This window comes from Gossypium arboreum, chromosome 1 (assembly GCF_025698485.1).
Source record: "Gossypium arboreum isolate Shixiya-1 chromosome 1, ASM2569848v2, whole genome shotgun sequence".
Taxonomy (NCBI): Eukaryota; Viridiplantae; Streptophyta; class Magnoliopsida; order Malvales; family Malvaceae; genus Gossypium; species Gossypium arboreum.
The window spans coordinates 7,841,474-7,857,652 of record NC_069070.1 but is presented as its reverse complement, the minus strand read 5'-3'; the positions used below and the strand labels follow the sequence as shown (position 1 = coordinate 7,857,652).

At 36.7% G+C, this 16,179-nt stretch overlaps 1 protein-coding gene and 1 non-coding gene across 2 annotated transcripts; one reads left to right on the top strand and one right to left on the bottom strand.

Moving 5' to 3' along the window:
* Positions 1-11,351: 11,351 nt before the first annotated feature.
* LOC108482842 (chitinase 2-like) lies at positions 11,352-12,272 on the bottom strand. Its single transcript, XM_017785926.1, has one exon. It carries the CDS (start codon positions 12,270-12,272, stop codon positions 11,352-11,354), a length of 921 nt encoding a protein of 306 aa, XP_017641415.1.
* A 2,989-nt stretch (positions 12,273-15,261) lies between these two features.
* LOC128281743 (small nucleolar RNA Z279/snoR105/snoR108) lies at positions 15,262-15,364 on the top strand. The gene has a single exon (XR_008272006.1). It is a non-coding gene; the product is annotated as a small nucleolar RNA Z279/snoR105/snoR108 (small nucleolar RNA).
* Positions 15,365-16,179: the final 815 nt, after the last annotated feature.

The following is a 16,179-nucleotide window of genomic DNA, read 5'->3' as shown; positions in this document are numbered from 1 at the left end:
AAATAAAAGATTTCATTTGAAAACACTTTTTTTAAAACTATTGATTTAACCTTGTTCAATAGAAAAACTTTGAACATTTTTGAAAAACCTATAGGAAAAACTTCTTTTTAAAGATTTTGGACCCGATCCACAGTAGAGTTATTGTAACTGTGCTCGATACCACTAAATGTAACACCTAAACCCGGCTGGATGTTATGACCGGATCGATGCGCCACATTGGTGCGTTCAAAACACTTAGTTTGGAAAAGTGAGTTGGTGTTGTAAAGATACTTTTAAAAGAAGGTTAAAGTGAATGGAAGTCATGCACCGGGTAGGAAACCGGAAAAAGAGGAGATGAGTCCGTTGGATTGCTTAAGTACCAAGCTCTCTTGGATCCAATCCTAGACATGCACACCGCCATTGCCACACTCTAACATCTTGTATAATTTTGAGAAACCGTTTGATTATGACCATCTTAAGAAAATGATTAAGGTTGCTTAAATTATTTATTTTCTTGGGAAAACATTTACTTATGGAAACTTTGTGCGTCATCGTGATCTTTTTAAAAACAAGTAGATTTTATAAAAGCGAACCCTAGTGCTAGCAGTTTAATAATCCCTAAAATAAAATTAATTAAAAATAGCGGCCTTATTACAACTTTAAGCATAATAAAAATAAAATAATCCAAATTAAAGGCTAAACTTATTTAAAATCGTCAATCAATCTTCATGGCCACTCTGAATCCTTGACTCCAAGTCCACCAATTCTAGGGCTCACTGCAAGGATGGAAGAGGAAGGGGTGAGTTTGGGAAAACTCGGTGTATCAGAAACCCATCCAAAGCCCAAATCAACTCGAGCCCATTGGGCCTAAGCCCTATTCAGATAACGATACAGATGGTCAAGCCCTTTTGAGAATCTGATAGCAAGGCCTTAGCCCTTTTAACATAACAGTGTGGCCCATAGGCCCGATTCGATAACATGAGTAACAACGGTAATAATGAATGCAAGCCCATCCGGGAGACTACTCAACCCACCAACCGCTACACCGCCTGTACCAACCCTACACACCATGTGGGAATATCTCAACCCACCCAAATTACACACCTTTGTTGCGACAGCGCACTCAAATTCGGTCGATTGAGGCAAAGCCTCCAAGACGTGATTGAACCACTTTCAGTACTTCCTCCATTAATACCCCAATCCCATGCAACAGATATTAATAAATGCATATCATACAAAATACAGTAGTAATCAATCATGCAGTTCAGCCAATTTAAACCCTAGGGGTATATTGGTAATTTTGCTATTTAGGGGTAATTTCGATAATTTTGCTCTTTAGGGGTAATTTCAGTAATTTTGCTCTTTAGGGGTAATTTCGTGATCTACGCTACTACACAAGCTAATTCAGTAATTTTTATCAGTTTTATGCAATTTGATTCTCCCATCTAACTGACAGGCTACTTTGCCCACCTCTTGCCCATATTGGGCCGTAAGCCCATTGGGCCCAGTTTTGGCCCATCGAGGCCCTTTTCCTGGAGTACGTTGATACGTCACACAAACTTACTTACCACTTTGCGGTGCTAGATCTAATAATTACTCTATGTCTTGAGAGCATTCGCATACTCACAAGCCTATGAAATGCCTGGAATTTGGCATTTAAACTTTCTTGAATTGAACTAACGAAGGATGTTCGGTACACACCTGTTTCGCGATGACTGCTACTGAGATCCCTTACGATGTCCTACAATTATTCATCACCATTTTTAGCATACAAGTTATGCTTAACAAACTCAAAATCCACTCTACCTTATTCGGCCAAAGAACCCTTATTGACCATAAGTTGCTTACCTTCACAGGGTCCAATAATACGATTCAAGCTTATCCAAGTCGATACTCCAAGCCTCACTGCTCCTCCAAAGTTGTCTATGTCACACAGTCCAAGTCGGTCACTTGCCCACAAGGGCAAAATAGTCATTAACACCCTAGGGGCAAAATGGTAATTTTACCCCACAAGGGTATTTCGATAATTTTACCCTACTGGGGTATTTTAGTAATTTTCAAACCATTGGTATTTTGGTAATTTTATAAACAAAGGGTATTTTAGTAATTTTACAAACCGGGGTATTTTGGTGATTTTATAAACCAGGGTATTTTGGTAATTAGTAAATTGAGGGTAAAAGCAGTAATTACGTAAATCGGAGTACTTTGGTAATTTTACAAGTCGAGGCATTTCAAGAATTGGTAAACTAAAGTATTCTAAACATGGATAACAATACGAATGGGCCTAAAGCCTATTCTCCCAAATGGGCCCTGCACGCTCGTGTGGCCCTTTTAGCCCAAACCTAGCCACAGATATTCGATTCACCTAGCCTAGTCCAATATTTACTACACAATCAAACAACTTATCCAATTGGGCCCGTAGGCCCATTGGGCCCACATGGCCCCTTTCGTCCCATCGCAGCCCGAAGTAGCAATCCAACAACAAGAGTAGTGATAAATACACACGATAGGAGGCTGAAGTTAATCCGCGCCAAGCACTTCTAGCCGATGCCTAACCCAAACGAGCTCGCCATAACGCGAAAGGATCGACCAAGAAAGGTACATTTGCTCTCCTCATAGTTCTCTCTATTTAAAGCCGACAGCATCCACTCCTATGTTAGCTTACCGATGTGGGATCCTCCATCATCGAGTTTAAATTCAACACCAACTCTTGCCATCCCAACATAGCAAAATAATCAACCTTTGCATGCCAAGGGATTCGAACCAAAGTCCTCCTATATGCCAACTCACGCCATCACCACTAGGCCACCAACTCATTTGTGTCATAAATCCAACACATTAAACTTTAAAGCGCACCTACTTGCTTCTAGATTTATTTAAAAGAAAAACTAAAATATATTGCAAGAGCCAAGACTTGAACCTTGGACCCCTTGCTTCCTCTATGGCGTCACTTCCTTGTCCCCTAAGTGGCGTCACCTTGCCACTACACCACACTCCTTTTTTGTGTCACAATTTCTCCAACAATATTCTTAAGGCCTACCTACTACTCCTGTGGTTTGATCTACCTTAAATTTTTACTAGAGTCCGGTTTGAACCCAAGACTTCTCCAACACTTCTCAAATACACTTAACCACTAAAATAAACCTTCATTAACAAAATTTACATGCACAACAAAATATTAATAGCGCCTTCAACCGCTCCCATGCTCAAGGCCCAAAACTTCTAGGCCCAAATTGAGGTGTTACAACTCTACCTCCCTTAAAGAAATTTCGTCCTCGAAATTTCCATTTAACAAGGTAGTCATTTAACATCTACCCCACTACGCTATACAACAAGACTCGATCTAAATAATTTTAATCGACGCAGAACATCTAATTACCGAAATAAAGAAACGTTTATCAAGCACGCATTCAATTCAGTAACACACACTTAAATAGGATAAACTTGGCAATCCCGAGCTCGATGCTCCTTGGACCCACATCTAAAGCATCCTCCCATCTTCCTAAGGCATTCACCAAGATGACGCCTGTTCTGATCTTTGCGGGTTGGAAAGTTTGGTCGTGCCTTAACATGTTTCACGTAAGCGAAGCTTGGTCTTCGAGAACTAGAATCCTTTCTCTTCTTACACTTGTAAGCACCCGCTTGAAACATTTCCTAATTTCCTTAACCTTGGTCTCCAATACTTCCTCTACCACTTTCCTTACTAACTCGGCCATTGCCTCGGTACCAAGCTCGAGTTACTGCTACCGAAGTTGGCGGACTTTTCTTACCCTCAAAATCCATATCAATACTCTACATTACCAGTACACATATCAATTAACTACAAAGATCTCAAAATTTTACTATTTATTCACATGTCTTATGCAGAGATAGTATTTTCAAGTTTCTATTTTCACGGAATCATAGCCTAGCTACGATCTCAGATTCTAGAGTTTTAGGGTTGCCCTAGTTATAATGTCATGATATGGTCTCAGTTCTATCTACAATAATATCTTAATACAAATGTAATATGAGGAATGAAATACTTACAGACTTGGTGCCGGGATTCAGTGTACCACTTCTTTATCGATCCATAAAACCCATGTTTTTGTTTCCGAAAATAAAAAGATTTCATTTGAAAACACTTTTTTTTAAAACTATTGATTTAACCTCGTTCAATAGAAAAACTTTGAACATTTTTGAAAACCTATAGGAAAAACTTTTTTTTAAAGATTTTGGACCGATCCACAGTAGAGTTGTTGTAACTGTGCTCGATACCACTAAATGTAACACCTAAACCCGGCCTAGATGTTATGACCGGATCGATCGCCACATTGGTGCGTTCAAAACACTTAGTTTGGAAAAGCTGAGTTGGTGTTGTAAAGATACTTTTAAAGAAGGTTAAAGTGAATGGAAGCTGTGCACCAGGTAGGAAATCAGGAAAAAGAGGAGGTGAGTCCGTCGGACTGCTTAAGTACCAAGCTCTCTTCGGATCCAATCCTAGACATGCACACCGCTATTGCCACACTCTAACATCTTGTATAATTTTGAGAAAACCGTTTGATTATGACCATCTTAAGAAAATGATTAAGGTTGCAAAACGTTTGCTTAAATTATTTATTTTTCTTGGGAAAACATTTACTTTATGGAAACTTTGCGTCATCGTGATCTTTTAAAAACAAGTAGATTTTATAAAGCGAACCTAGTGCTAGCCAGTTTAATAATCCCCAAAATAAAATTAATTAAAAATAACGGCCTTATTACAACTTTAAGCATAATAAAAATAAAATAATCCAAATTAAAGGCTAAACTTATTTAAAATCGTCAATCAATCTTCATGGCCACTCTGAATCCCTTGACTCCAAGTCCACCAATTCTAGGGCTCACTGCAAGGATGAAAGAGGAAGGGGTGAGTTTGGGAAAACTCAATGTATCTGAAACCCATCCAAAGCCCAAATCACTCGAGCCCATTAGGCCTAAGCCCTATTCAGATAACGAGACACGATGGTCGAAGCCCTTTCGAATCTGATAGCAAGGCCTTAGCCCTTTTAACATAACATGTGGCCCATAGGCCCATTCGATAATATGAGTAACAACGGTAATAATGAATGCAAGCCCATCCGGGAGACTACTCAACCCACCAACCGCTACACCGCCCGTACCAACCCTACACACCATGTGGGAATATCTCAACCCACCCACCCTACACACCTTCATTGCGACAGCGGCACTCAAATTCATCGATTGAGGCAAAGCCTCCAAGACGTAGTTGAACCACTTTCAGTACTTCCTCTATTAATACCCCAATCCCATGCAATAGATATTAATAAATGCATATCATACAAAATACAGTAGTAATCAATCATGCAGTTCAGCCAATTTAAACCCTAGGGGTATATTGGTAATTTTGCTATTTAGGGGTAATTTCGGTAATTTTGCTCTTTAGGAGTAATTTTAGTAATTTTGCTCTTTAGGGGTAATTTAGTGATCTACGCTACTACACAAGCTAATTCAGGGGTAATTTCGTGATCTACGCTACTACACAAGCTAATTCAGTAATTTTTATCAGTTTTATGCAATTTGATTCTCCCATCTAACTGACAGGCTACTTTGCCCACCTCTTGCCCATATTGGTAGTAAGCCCATTGGGCCCGATTTTGGCCCATCGAGGCCCTTTTCCCGAATACGTTGATCGTCACACAAACTTACTTACCACTTTGCGGTGCTAGATCTAATAATTACTCTATGTCTTGAGAGCATTCGCATACTCACAAGCCTATGAAATGCCGGAATATCGGCATTTCGACTTTCTTGAATTGAACTAAAGAAGGGTGTTGGTACACACTTTTTTCATGACGGCGCCTCTTGAGATCCCTTACGATGTCCTACAATTATTCATCACCATTTTTAGCATACAAGTTATGCTTAACAAACTCAAAATCCACCCTAGCTTATTCGGCCAAAGAACCCTTATTGACCATAAGTTGCTTACCTTCACAAGGTCCAATAATACGATTCAAGCTTATCCAAGTCGATACTCCAAGCCTCGCTGCTCCTCTAAAGTTGTCTATATCACACAGTTCAAGTCAGTCACTTGCCCACAAGGGCAAAATAGTCATTTAACACCCTAAGGGCAAAATGGTAATTTTACCCCACAAGGGTATTTCAGTAATTTTACCCTACAGGGGTATTTTAGTAATTTTTCAAACCATTGGTATTTTAGTAATTTTATAAACAAAGGGTATTTTAGTAATTTTACAAACCAGGGGTATTTTGGTGATTTTATAAACCAAGGGTATTTTGGTAATTTCGTAAATTGAGGTAAAAGCAGTGAATTCAAATCGGAGTACTTTGGTAATTTTACAAGTCGAGGGCATTTCAGTAATTGGTAAACTAAAGTATTCTAAACATGGATAACAATACGAATGGGCCTAAAGCCTATTCTCGTCCCAAATGGGCCTAAAGCCTATTCTCGGCCCAAATGGGCCCACATGCTCGTGTGGCCCTTTTAGCCCAAACCTAGCCACAGATATTCGATTCACCTAGCCTAGTCCAATATTTACTACACAATCAAACAACTTATCCAATTGGGCTCAGAGGCCCATTGGGCCCATATGGCCCTTTCGCCCATCGCACCAAGTAGCAATCCAACAACAAGAGTAGTGATAAATACACACCTGATAGGAGACTGGAGTTAATCCGCGCTCCAGGCACTTCTAGCCGATGCCCAACCCAAACGAGCTCGCCATAACGCGAAGGGATCGACCAAGAAAGGTACCTTTGCTCTCCTCATAGTTCTCTCTATTTAAAGCCAGCTTCGCATCCACTCCTATGTTAGCTTACCGATGTGGGATCCCTCCATCATCAGAGTTTAAATTCAACACCAACTCTTGCCATCCCAACATAGCAAAATAATCAACCTTTGCATGCCAAGGATTGAACCAAAGTCCTCCTATATGCCAACTCACGCCATCACCACTAGGCCACCAACTCATTTGTGTCATAAATCCAACACATTAAACTTTAAAGCGCACCTACTTGCTTCTAGATTTATTGAAAAGAAAAACCAAAATATATTGCAAGAGCCAAGACTTGAACCTTGGACCCCTTGCTTCCTCTATGGCGTCACTTCCTTGTCCCCTAAGTGGCGTCACCTTGCCACTACACCACACTCCTTTTTTGTGTCACAATTTCTCCAACAATATTCTTAAGGCCTACCTACTACACCCAGGGTTTGATCTACCTTAAATTTTTACTAGAGTCCAGGTTTGAACCCAAGACTTCTCCAACACTTCTCAGTACACTTAACCACTAAAATAAGCCTTCATTAACAAAATTTACATGCACAACAAAATATTAAAAGCTGCCTTCAACCGCTCCCATGCTCAAGGCCCAAAACTTCTAGGCCCAAATTCAGGGTGTTACAGTTGTAATGACCTTTTCAACAACTCTGCTCTCACTGAAATTATCACCAAGGAGCCTAATGTTGTTGACTATGGCCATTATTCTGTCAGAGTACTGCTTAATGGTTTCTGACTCTCTCATCTTCAGATTCTCAAAATCCCTTCTAAGGTTGATCAGCTGTTGCTGTCTTATTTTGTCTGACCCCATAAACTCCTCCTTTAGCTTCTCCCATGCTTGCTTTGGTGAATCACAAGCCATTATTCTTGTGAAGATCACATCAAAGACCCCATTTTGCAAGCAGGCCATTGCTTTATGCTTCTTGGCACACTCTTCACTGTGTTACCTCATCTGAGCAATAGTTGGATTGGCCCTCAATGGAGGTGGTTCCGCATCATTCTCGATCACACTCCACAAGTCATGTGCTTGAAGGTATGTCTTCATCTTAACTACCCAAATGTGGTAGTTTTCTCCAGCAAACACAGGTGGTGGTGGTGGTGTGAAACTCATCTTTGCAGCAAACAACAGACCAACAAAAAAAAACAGCTTCTGCTTCTTTTCTCTCAAACACAAACAAGGTCATCAAAGACTTAGGCTCTTGATACCATTTATTGGGTTTTTCACACAGGAAGAAAAACAGAACTAATTTATCTTGTTGAAGCTAGAGCAACAAAGAAATAATTCTGGATAAAATATGAAATAAGTTTGAGATTCAAAGAAATGAGAGTTGCAAGGAAAGCAACCAAAACAAACAAAAGCAAAAGGGATGAGAAAACTAAGAGAACAAGAATCGGTTATTCTCATTAGATTAATTCATTAAATGTATGATGTACATATATAAAACTACAACAATATTTTTAACTTATAGAAGTGAACAAACATTAAATACATCCTAATGATAACCTAGGACCTGTCTAAAACTGGATAGTATTTAACCAACTCTATCCAGTCAAAAAAAAAATTTCTGTCAAATCATATACAGGTCGTCTGTTACAAAAAACGTACTTCATCCGGATAATATACATACATTTGTAGTTGCTGTATTTCATCCGGGTAACATACATACTACTGTTTGTTGCCACCTTTAACAACTTGTAACTGGATCTGAATTAGGAGTGTGAAGTTGATCACCTGCATTCGAGGAAAAATGTCCACCATGACCAGAATCTACTTCTGGAACCATTAAAACTGATCTTTGAAAGATTGAACCAAGAAAGATGATCACCACCAAGAAACAAAGAAAACCTCTCTACTCAGCCAAAAAAGAGTTGGCACTGATACCATGTTTAAATATACCACAAAGAAAACTCAACTAAAAAAAAAAACAGGATCTACTTCTTTTATTGATTTGAACTCTAATAATCCCAATAGGACCGAGCTCACTTATTTATACAGGAGTTTGAATAATGCATCACCCAAGAATTTAGTCTAACAACTTGATCCTAACTAACTTCCAGCTGATGCATTATCAGAACGTAAACAGTTTACATTGACAACAACTTAACTAAATTCTTCCCAACTAACTTCTTTAACTAATAGTCGAGCCAATCCTTCAGTTCTCTAAGGATGCAAACTTTTCCACTGTATCTAGTTTTGTTTTTCATTTCAGGATGCATTGTTGGTTTTGTACTTTATTTGGTTAGCTGAATACTCATCAAAATATCAGACTCGTATTTTAATTGTTGTCAGCTTAGGTAGTTTTCATGATTTTGTTAACAACATCAAAATATTAGACCTATAAATAAAAGACCTTGATCAATGTTAACAACATCAAATGCATGCAGGGTTTTTTCGCAGTGGCATTAATCAGCCTAGGCCCTCATCATGCATATTTATAACACCAAAAGCTACAATAAAATACATACATAGATATCAAGTTTTATGAGAAAGAAAGACAAAATAAACCAGAAAAAAAAAGGAGCAATTTATATACTAAACAAATGTAAAACAATGTTTTTAAAGCACATCAAAGATGCTCACTTGAATCAGTTTTCCTACACAAAATGTTGGCTTTGGCAACAAAATCCATGAAAACTACCTAAGCCGACAGCAATTATAATACCGGTCTAATTTTCTGATGAGTATTCAGCGAACCACATGAAGTACAAAACCAGCAATACATCCTGAAATGAAAAATAAAACCAGACGCCGTAGGAAAGTTTGCAACCTTAGTGAACTTAGAGTTCGGTAATTCAGTCGCCTTTCTCCGAGGAGTGGTGCATTAATCACCTGGGTTCCGTCCCAATACAGTAACCGGTCCCTGCATGCAACCACTGCCATTTACATTCTAATGTCGGAATATGATTCAATATTTCAAAGCAAATATATATATATACTTACACATGAAGTACATAACTTCTTTCCATTACACGATGGAGAGGCCTATCACCATCAAACGTAAACTGGAAACAGCAAGACAAATAAATAAGTAAATCTGATTAAAGGACAGCATAATCAGAAACAAAATAATCGGAAAAACAAAAAGAGAGGCATAGAAAAGAAGCTACAAATTGCTCGCCAATGTGCCTGTTGCATCCATTGCAACGGACATTCACCGCTGGAAAATTAAAGAGGAACCTACGAGTCGATATAGGATCGCTCTTCACATTGACACTACAAATATCAAGCAACCGCAACGATTACTCTATAATATTTATTCTACTCTATTACACAATGTAATGTAATGTAATGAGACAAGTATCTTACGCATTGTGGCAGAGAAATCTATTCACCACCCCTTCTATCTGAAAAGTTTGTTTAAAGTAAGATGACAACTTATAATGATAATATATATAATGTACGTATAGGTGTATATATCTACTCATACAATGACTCTCACATGAACATTTTGAATCTTTATAAGGTTTTCAAGATAAATTAAAAGCTTTTAAGTCCCAATCATTCTTTGCTTGAACAACACAAGAATCAAGAACAAGCAATCCTATGAATAACAAAACCAAGAACTGAAGTTCCAGTAGTAAAAGAAAAATCTTTATATATTCATAAGGGAGAACGAGAGAGAATTATTACAGTAATGATGACGTTGTCCAAGGTGAGGAGGTGGTTTCTGCAAGTGCGGCATAAGAAGAAACGATTTCGAGTGTTCAATCGATATCTGACGGGGTTTGTGGCCATTGGAATCCAAGAAACAAGTACTTTCAGAAATGATTTGAGCCGTGTCCAAGAAACACCCATCGTTTTATTATAACGTCCGGATTTCAGAGGGAGAAGAAAGCAGCAAAAGGGTTATTGGATGTGAGTTTGGAGAAATGGGAATGGTTTCAGCTCACGGATTTTATATAAACAACAAGAAAGCAGATAGATTGCTTCTTTTCCAGTTGTAACTGTCAAGATTGGGATATCGCGGGAAAACCAGCTAAAATTCTAAACTAAAATGGTATGGGATAATATTAAAACTTATTAGTAGCTTATGTAATTATATAATTATAATGACTAGAAGAAGTGGAGAAATGACTAAATCAAACTATGTACCACAAACAGCTGAATTTTAATATAAACGAGGGATTACAAGCCTAGAATATATAAACTATGTACTACAATATATATGGTATGGGATAATATAAGGTCATGCAAGCTTAAGTAGCTCTACAGCTTTATGGCTTAAAATGTAGTTGATAGTCTTTTTCTCCACCATTGTGTATATCACAATATTGACATTCACATTCAGCTTCATTAATATACATCCAGCATTCCTTTTTAATACAAAGAAGGCTGCAGCTCTAATATAGATAGAGGTTATAAATACCGGGATTCGAACTGAGGACACGCTGGATGTCGCCTCTTAATTTTAGAGTGACTGCATGGATCAATTGGATTAAGTCCGAGTTACCGATAGAAGGATAGAAGGCGAAAAAGGGGCACACAACAAATGTCCCATATATATTTATACAGCAGAAAGCTATTACACATATAATACACCCCCTAATGTGAATGTTTAACTCATATTCAATGCGTTAGATAACAGAGAAATACTAGTGGGAAATTGCGAGTAGAGCTTGTGATTGCTTCTCATAGCGGAAACCATTTCTCTTAGAATCATCTGCAGACCAAACAAATATCCCATGGAGTTTGTTCTCACTCTTCAGCCTACTGCAGGCAGTAAAGAAGCCGTTTTCCGGTGTCAAGCCACCGCTGCCGTCGCTTATAAAGCTGGCTAAAACCTTACCACCATTATAGTTAGAGCTTTGGGTGTTGAAGTAATTGATGAACTGAGAGACTGTTGTTCCTTGATCGTAGGCATAAAACTGGAAGTTGACATAGTCTATGAGGTCACCATAGCTTTGCCACAAGGCCTTGTAATGACTTTGAACATCATCATCGTCAAATGGAGCTATGGAAGCGAAAGAGATCACTCCATTATTCTTGAGGGTTTTTACAAGTTTCCCAATGCACTCAGCGAAAGTGTCAGGATCAGCATTGAAGTGCTCATAGTCAATATCAATCCCATCCAAGTGGTATTCTTGGATGATATCTGTGAGTGAAGAAACTGCATTAGAAACCCAAGAATCTACAGAGGAAGGGTCGAAGTAAGCATAGCTATCTCCCACACTGTCCCCTCCTAAGCTCAAAGCTACTTTAACATTTGAATGGGTGCTCTTGATGGAAGAAACTTGGGAAGGACTGAGGTTATCAGAGTCCCAAAAGACATTGAACTTCCCATTTGTTGGAGAAGGAGAACCTGAGGTGCTGTCATAGTCTATGGCAAATGAAAGAATGAAGTGGAATTCAACGTTTGAATCAATGGGAACATCAGTGAATTTAACGTTGTTGAATTCAGCTCCTATGTATTCTCGGAAAAGGTCCGAGTTCTCGGGAGCTGCTTGGATTGACATATGGCAAGGGAAGAAAACCTGGAAAACGAAAAGGGCAATGAGAAGCTTAGAAGAGTCCATTGCTGCTGTGATGTAGGCTTGGAGTTGAAGGATTACTCTCTTAAAAAGGTTAATATATAGGCGTTTGAATGCAGAATACAAAGGTTTGAAGGCATAGGGAGATTAAATATAAAGAAATGCTTTGTTTGCTTATGAATCTGGGATATTTAATCACAACAAATAGGCTACTATTTTGGTCCTGCGGATGTATCACAAAATACCAGTAATAAAAATGAAGCTGGTATCTTCTTGCAGGGTATGATAATGATATTATTTTGTCTTGCTGCAGGGGTATGATAGTTAATTAAAACAAGAACAGTGACTTGCCTTACAAGGCATGTGAGAGAAATCTGCAAATTTTGACATTTGAATATATGTTTTATGTAATATTTCAACAGTTTGTTGCTCTTAGATACCATAAGAAAGTTTTCTGTAGATACTATAAGAAGATATTATTGTATTCAATTCATTTGTCGACTTTTTTATTATTTGGCCAAGGAGATCTCCCAAAAAAAAAAAAAATACCAGTAATATTAATGAGGCTGATATCTTCTTGAACCCAATTAGCAAGGCATCTGAATGTAAACGACAAAGATTATTGTCACATATATATTAATTAAACTGTTATTTTATCTTGTAGTCGGCAGTGATTTGCCTGACAAGGCATGTGAGAGAAATCTGAATAATATGTTTTTTTAACCCAAACTCTTGGTTTCCCGAAAATATTTTGAACTTTCCATTTGAAGGTGATGGATGATTGTCACAAGCATAATCAATTGCAAAAGTTAAAGTGAAGTGAAATTCGACCTTGACCCAAATATAAAATGCAGGCTTTTTACAGTAGCATTAGTCAGCCTAAGCCTTGATCAAGCATATTACTAACACCAAATGCTACAAACAAAATACTTCTAAGTTTTATGAGAAAGAAAAAAATAAGAAGCAATTTATATACTAAACAAATGTAAAACAATGTTTTACAGCACATCAAAGATGCTCACCTGATTAGTTTCTCTGCGTAAAAATGTTGGCGTTGGCCTTAAAATCCTTGTTTTTAACTGCCAAAACCAACAGCAGGTATGCTACTAATCCTGCAAGCCGCCATTTTTATTCAAAAACCAACTTTTTCAACACAAAAAAAAGTAATAAATGAAGGAACTTATATATGCAATATAAACCTTCTCCTTCTGGATATCATAGGGACATCTGGTTGTCTAGTTCTAACCGTAGGCTGTAAACACTAATCAAGGGACAAAAATATGTTAATCTTACTCTCAAAGGTATATAAGTACATTACAAGCTGATCGGATTAATTTGGATTAAAAACGTATGACTTTGCAGCTTTATGACTTTAAAACGTAGTTGATAGACATTGATAAAAGATTAACCAGATGATGCTTCAAGACACAAAATAGTATAAATGCAACTAGCCCAAGTCAAAGTCAAACTATTCTGATTTAGATCCTAATAGTTCTGTTTAAAATGGTTTAGTGATTACAAAAATATAGAAATAAAAGAACTATACAATGGTTTAATAGTGATTATTACCAGTGTTGAATCAAGTTATATTAATATGTGATACAATTAAATTCATAGTCTAAGGGTTGTATCTTTAAATAAAAATTAATTTTTCAATATTTTGTTTTCATCCATAATATTTAAATTTGAGATTTTACTTATAATATCGAGTTACGTATTACTTAATCTAACAAATGTTAGTACACGATATGCAAAATTCCATCTTTTATATAACCTTTCTCTTTAAAAATATAAAAAAAAATTTGAATAAATAAATTAATGAAGCTATTATATCATACCATACTATATGAAATAGAATGTAAATTTGAAGTTTAAAAATAAAAAAATCAATTTAAATAAATAAATTAACGAAACAATTAAATCATATCATATAATATGAAATAGAATGTTATTTTGGAATTTTCAACTTTTTGTTTAAGTTAAGCAGTTAACCTCAAATATTTGTTTTCTTATCGAGATTATATTTTATGTTTTAACTTTTGTACCAAATGAAAAGCATAAAAAAAAAAGCGAATTGAAGTGTATAAAGAAAAGGTAAGAATGTTGATTGAATCTTAATTCGATTGGTATGGATATTATTATTAATGCAGGAGGACGTGAATTTGAGTGTGCTGAAACACATTATTCTTTTATTTACCTATCACACTTCTCGAGCTCAATACTACCACAACTGTCATTAGCTTTTCCTAATACCGGCATCATTTTGTTGGACTTTTAAGGGTTTTTTTTTATAAAAGAAATATCGGTATTTTATACTTACATTAAAATTAAAATCAAGTGACAGTAAAGGTTTTATAATGATGGTTTTTCATTCACAAATTTCAGACGCGAGACTTTACTTCACGATCATTGAATTCCATACCACAATCCAACAAGTATTAATAACTTAAATGGTTTATATTTTTGGTTTTAAGCTGACACTATATATATCAAGAAATTAAAAATGTTATATATATGAAAATAAATCTACGGCGTAAAATTAAAGGATTTTACATTTTTCTTGACCCTTAGATAAAAAAATAAATGAAGGGTAAAAATGCCTTCAATTTAAAAATATCACTTATTTAGGGTAAAAGCAGCGTGCATTTGTTTTAATTTTGTACTAATGTAAGTGGAATATATATTAGTTACATTTATTTTATAAATTTTTAAAAGCGACTCTCCTTTCTATTACAAGGTTAAAAAAATGATAATTGAAATTGAATAGTATAATAGGTGGAATTTTTCATTTTAATTAAATTGGTATTATATGAACTCGGAGTCTAATTTCTAATCGGCTGATAAAGATTGTTGAGTTATATCCTCTATTGTTTGTTTTAAAAATGAATATTGTAGTAGTAAATATGAGACAGTCCTCTTACTTTATAGTTTATGTAAACCCACATTGCCTAGAGACGGAAAGCAAATAGCTGACATCTACTATAAAATAGAAGCGCTCCTCGGGGAGAAAAGCATGATCCTTCAGGCAGCAAATGGGATATGATGAGTGGTCATTACTCGCAAGCGTTGCGAGATGGGTGTCCGCCCCAAAGCCTGGTTACGACACTTGGGCACTCCCATTTTTACCATCTGATCCCTATGCAAAATAGATCCTAAATTGTTGTTGGGAGATATGAGATCGCTGTCAGCGTCTAGTGTGGAGTTGGAGGAGCTTCGAAATCATTAGAATCCTTAGAATGAGATATTAATTTCTTGGTTAAAAATATTTAAACCAAAATAAATAAGTAAATTAAAAAATAATTGTTGATATTTGACTTTTTTTCAATAGCATTTTGAGATATCGATCAACAACAGGAAGCTGTTAGCTCGAGACATTATACCTCTTAAAACAAAACCTTATAGTATTGCAAATTCTTTTGTCTGAAATTCTGTATAATGTTGGGAAAAAGCAAAAGCGAAGCTCAAAATTACCTCAAGGTCTCTTTGTGGTCACAATATGTCATTCAGTTCTAGCTCACTTGCTTGACAATTTTGCATAGTAGCTTTCCACTTATTTAAATTCCGTCATATTTTGCTAAAGATTATTCTTCAGTTTATTGACAGTCTCTATTGAATTTTGTTTGCTGCAAGACTGTTCATATATTTATGTTTGTGTTATCCTACAGTGACAATGCTGTTTGTCATACATAAAATCATTGTAGGGTATGGTGAATAATGTCATGTCCTTGGTATCTCAGCCACATCTGTTCTGCAATTGCAGGGCACTCAAGCACGCGAGAAAAACGAATTGTTGCTTAAAGAGTTTGGTATCAACTACAATACATTGCCAGCCATGTTCCGGCTGGGTTCTTCCGTTTTCCGGGTTAAGATTGCTTCTCCACCATTTGGACTTTATTCCAAATGCTCACTGCATACGTTATACTGAGTTATTTGGCTTTTGTGCAGACAGAGA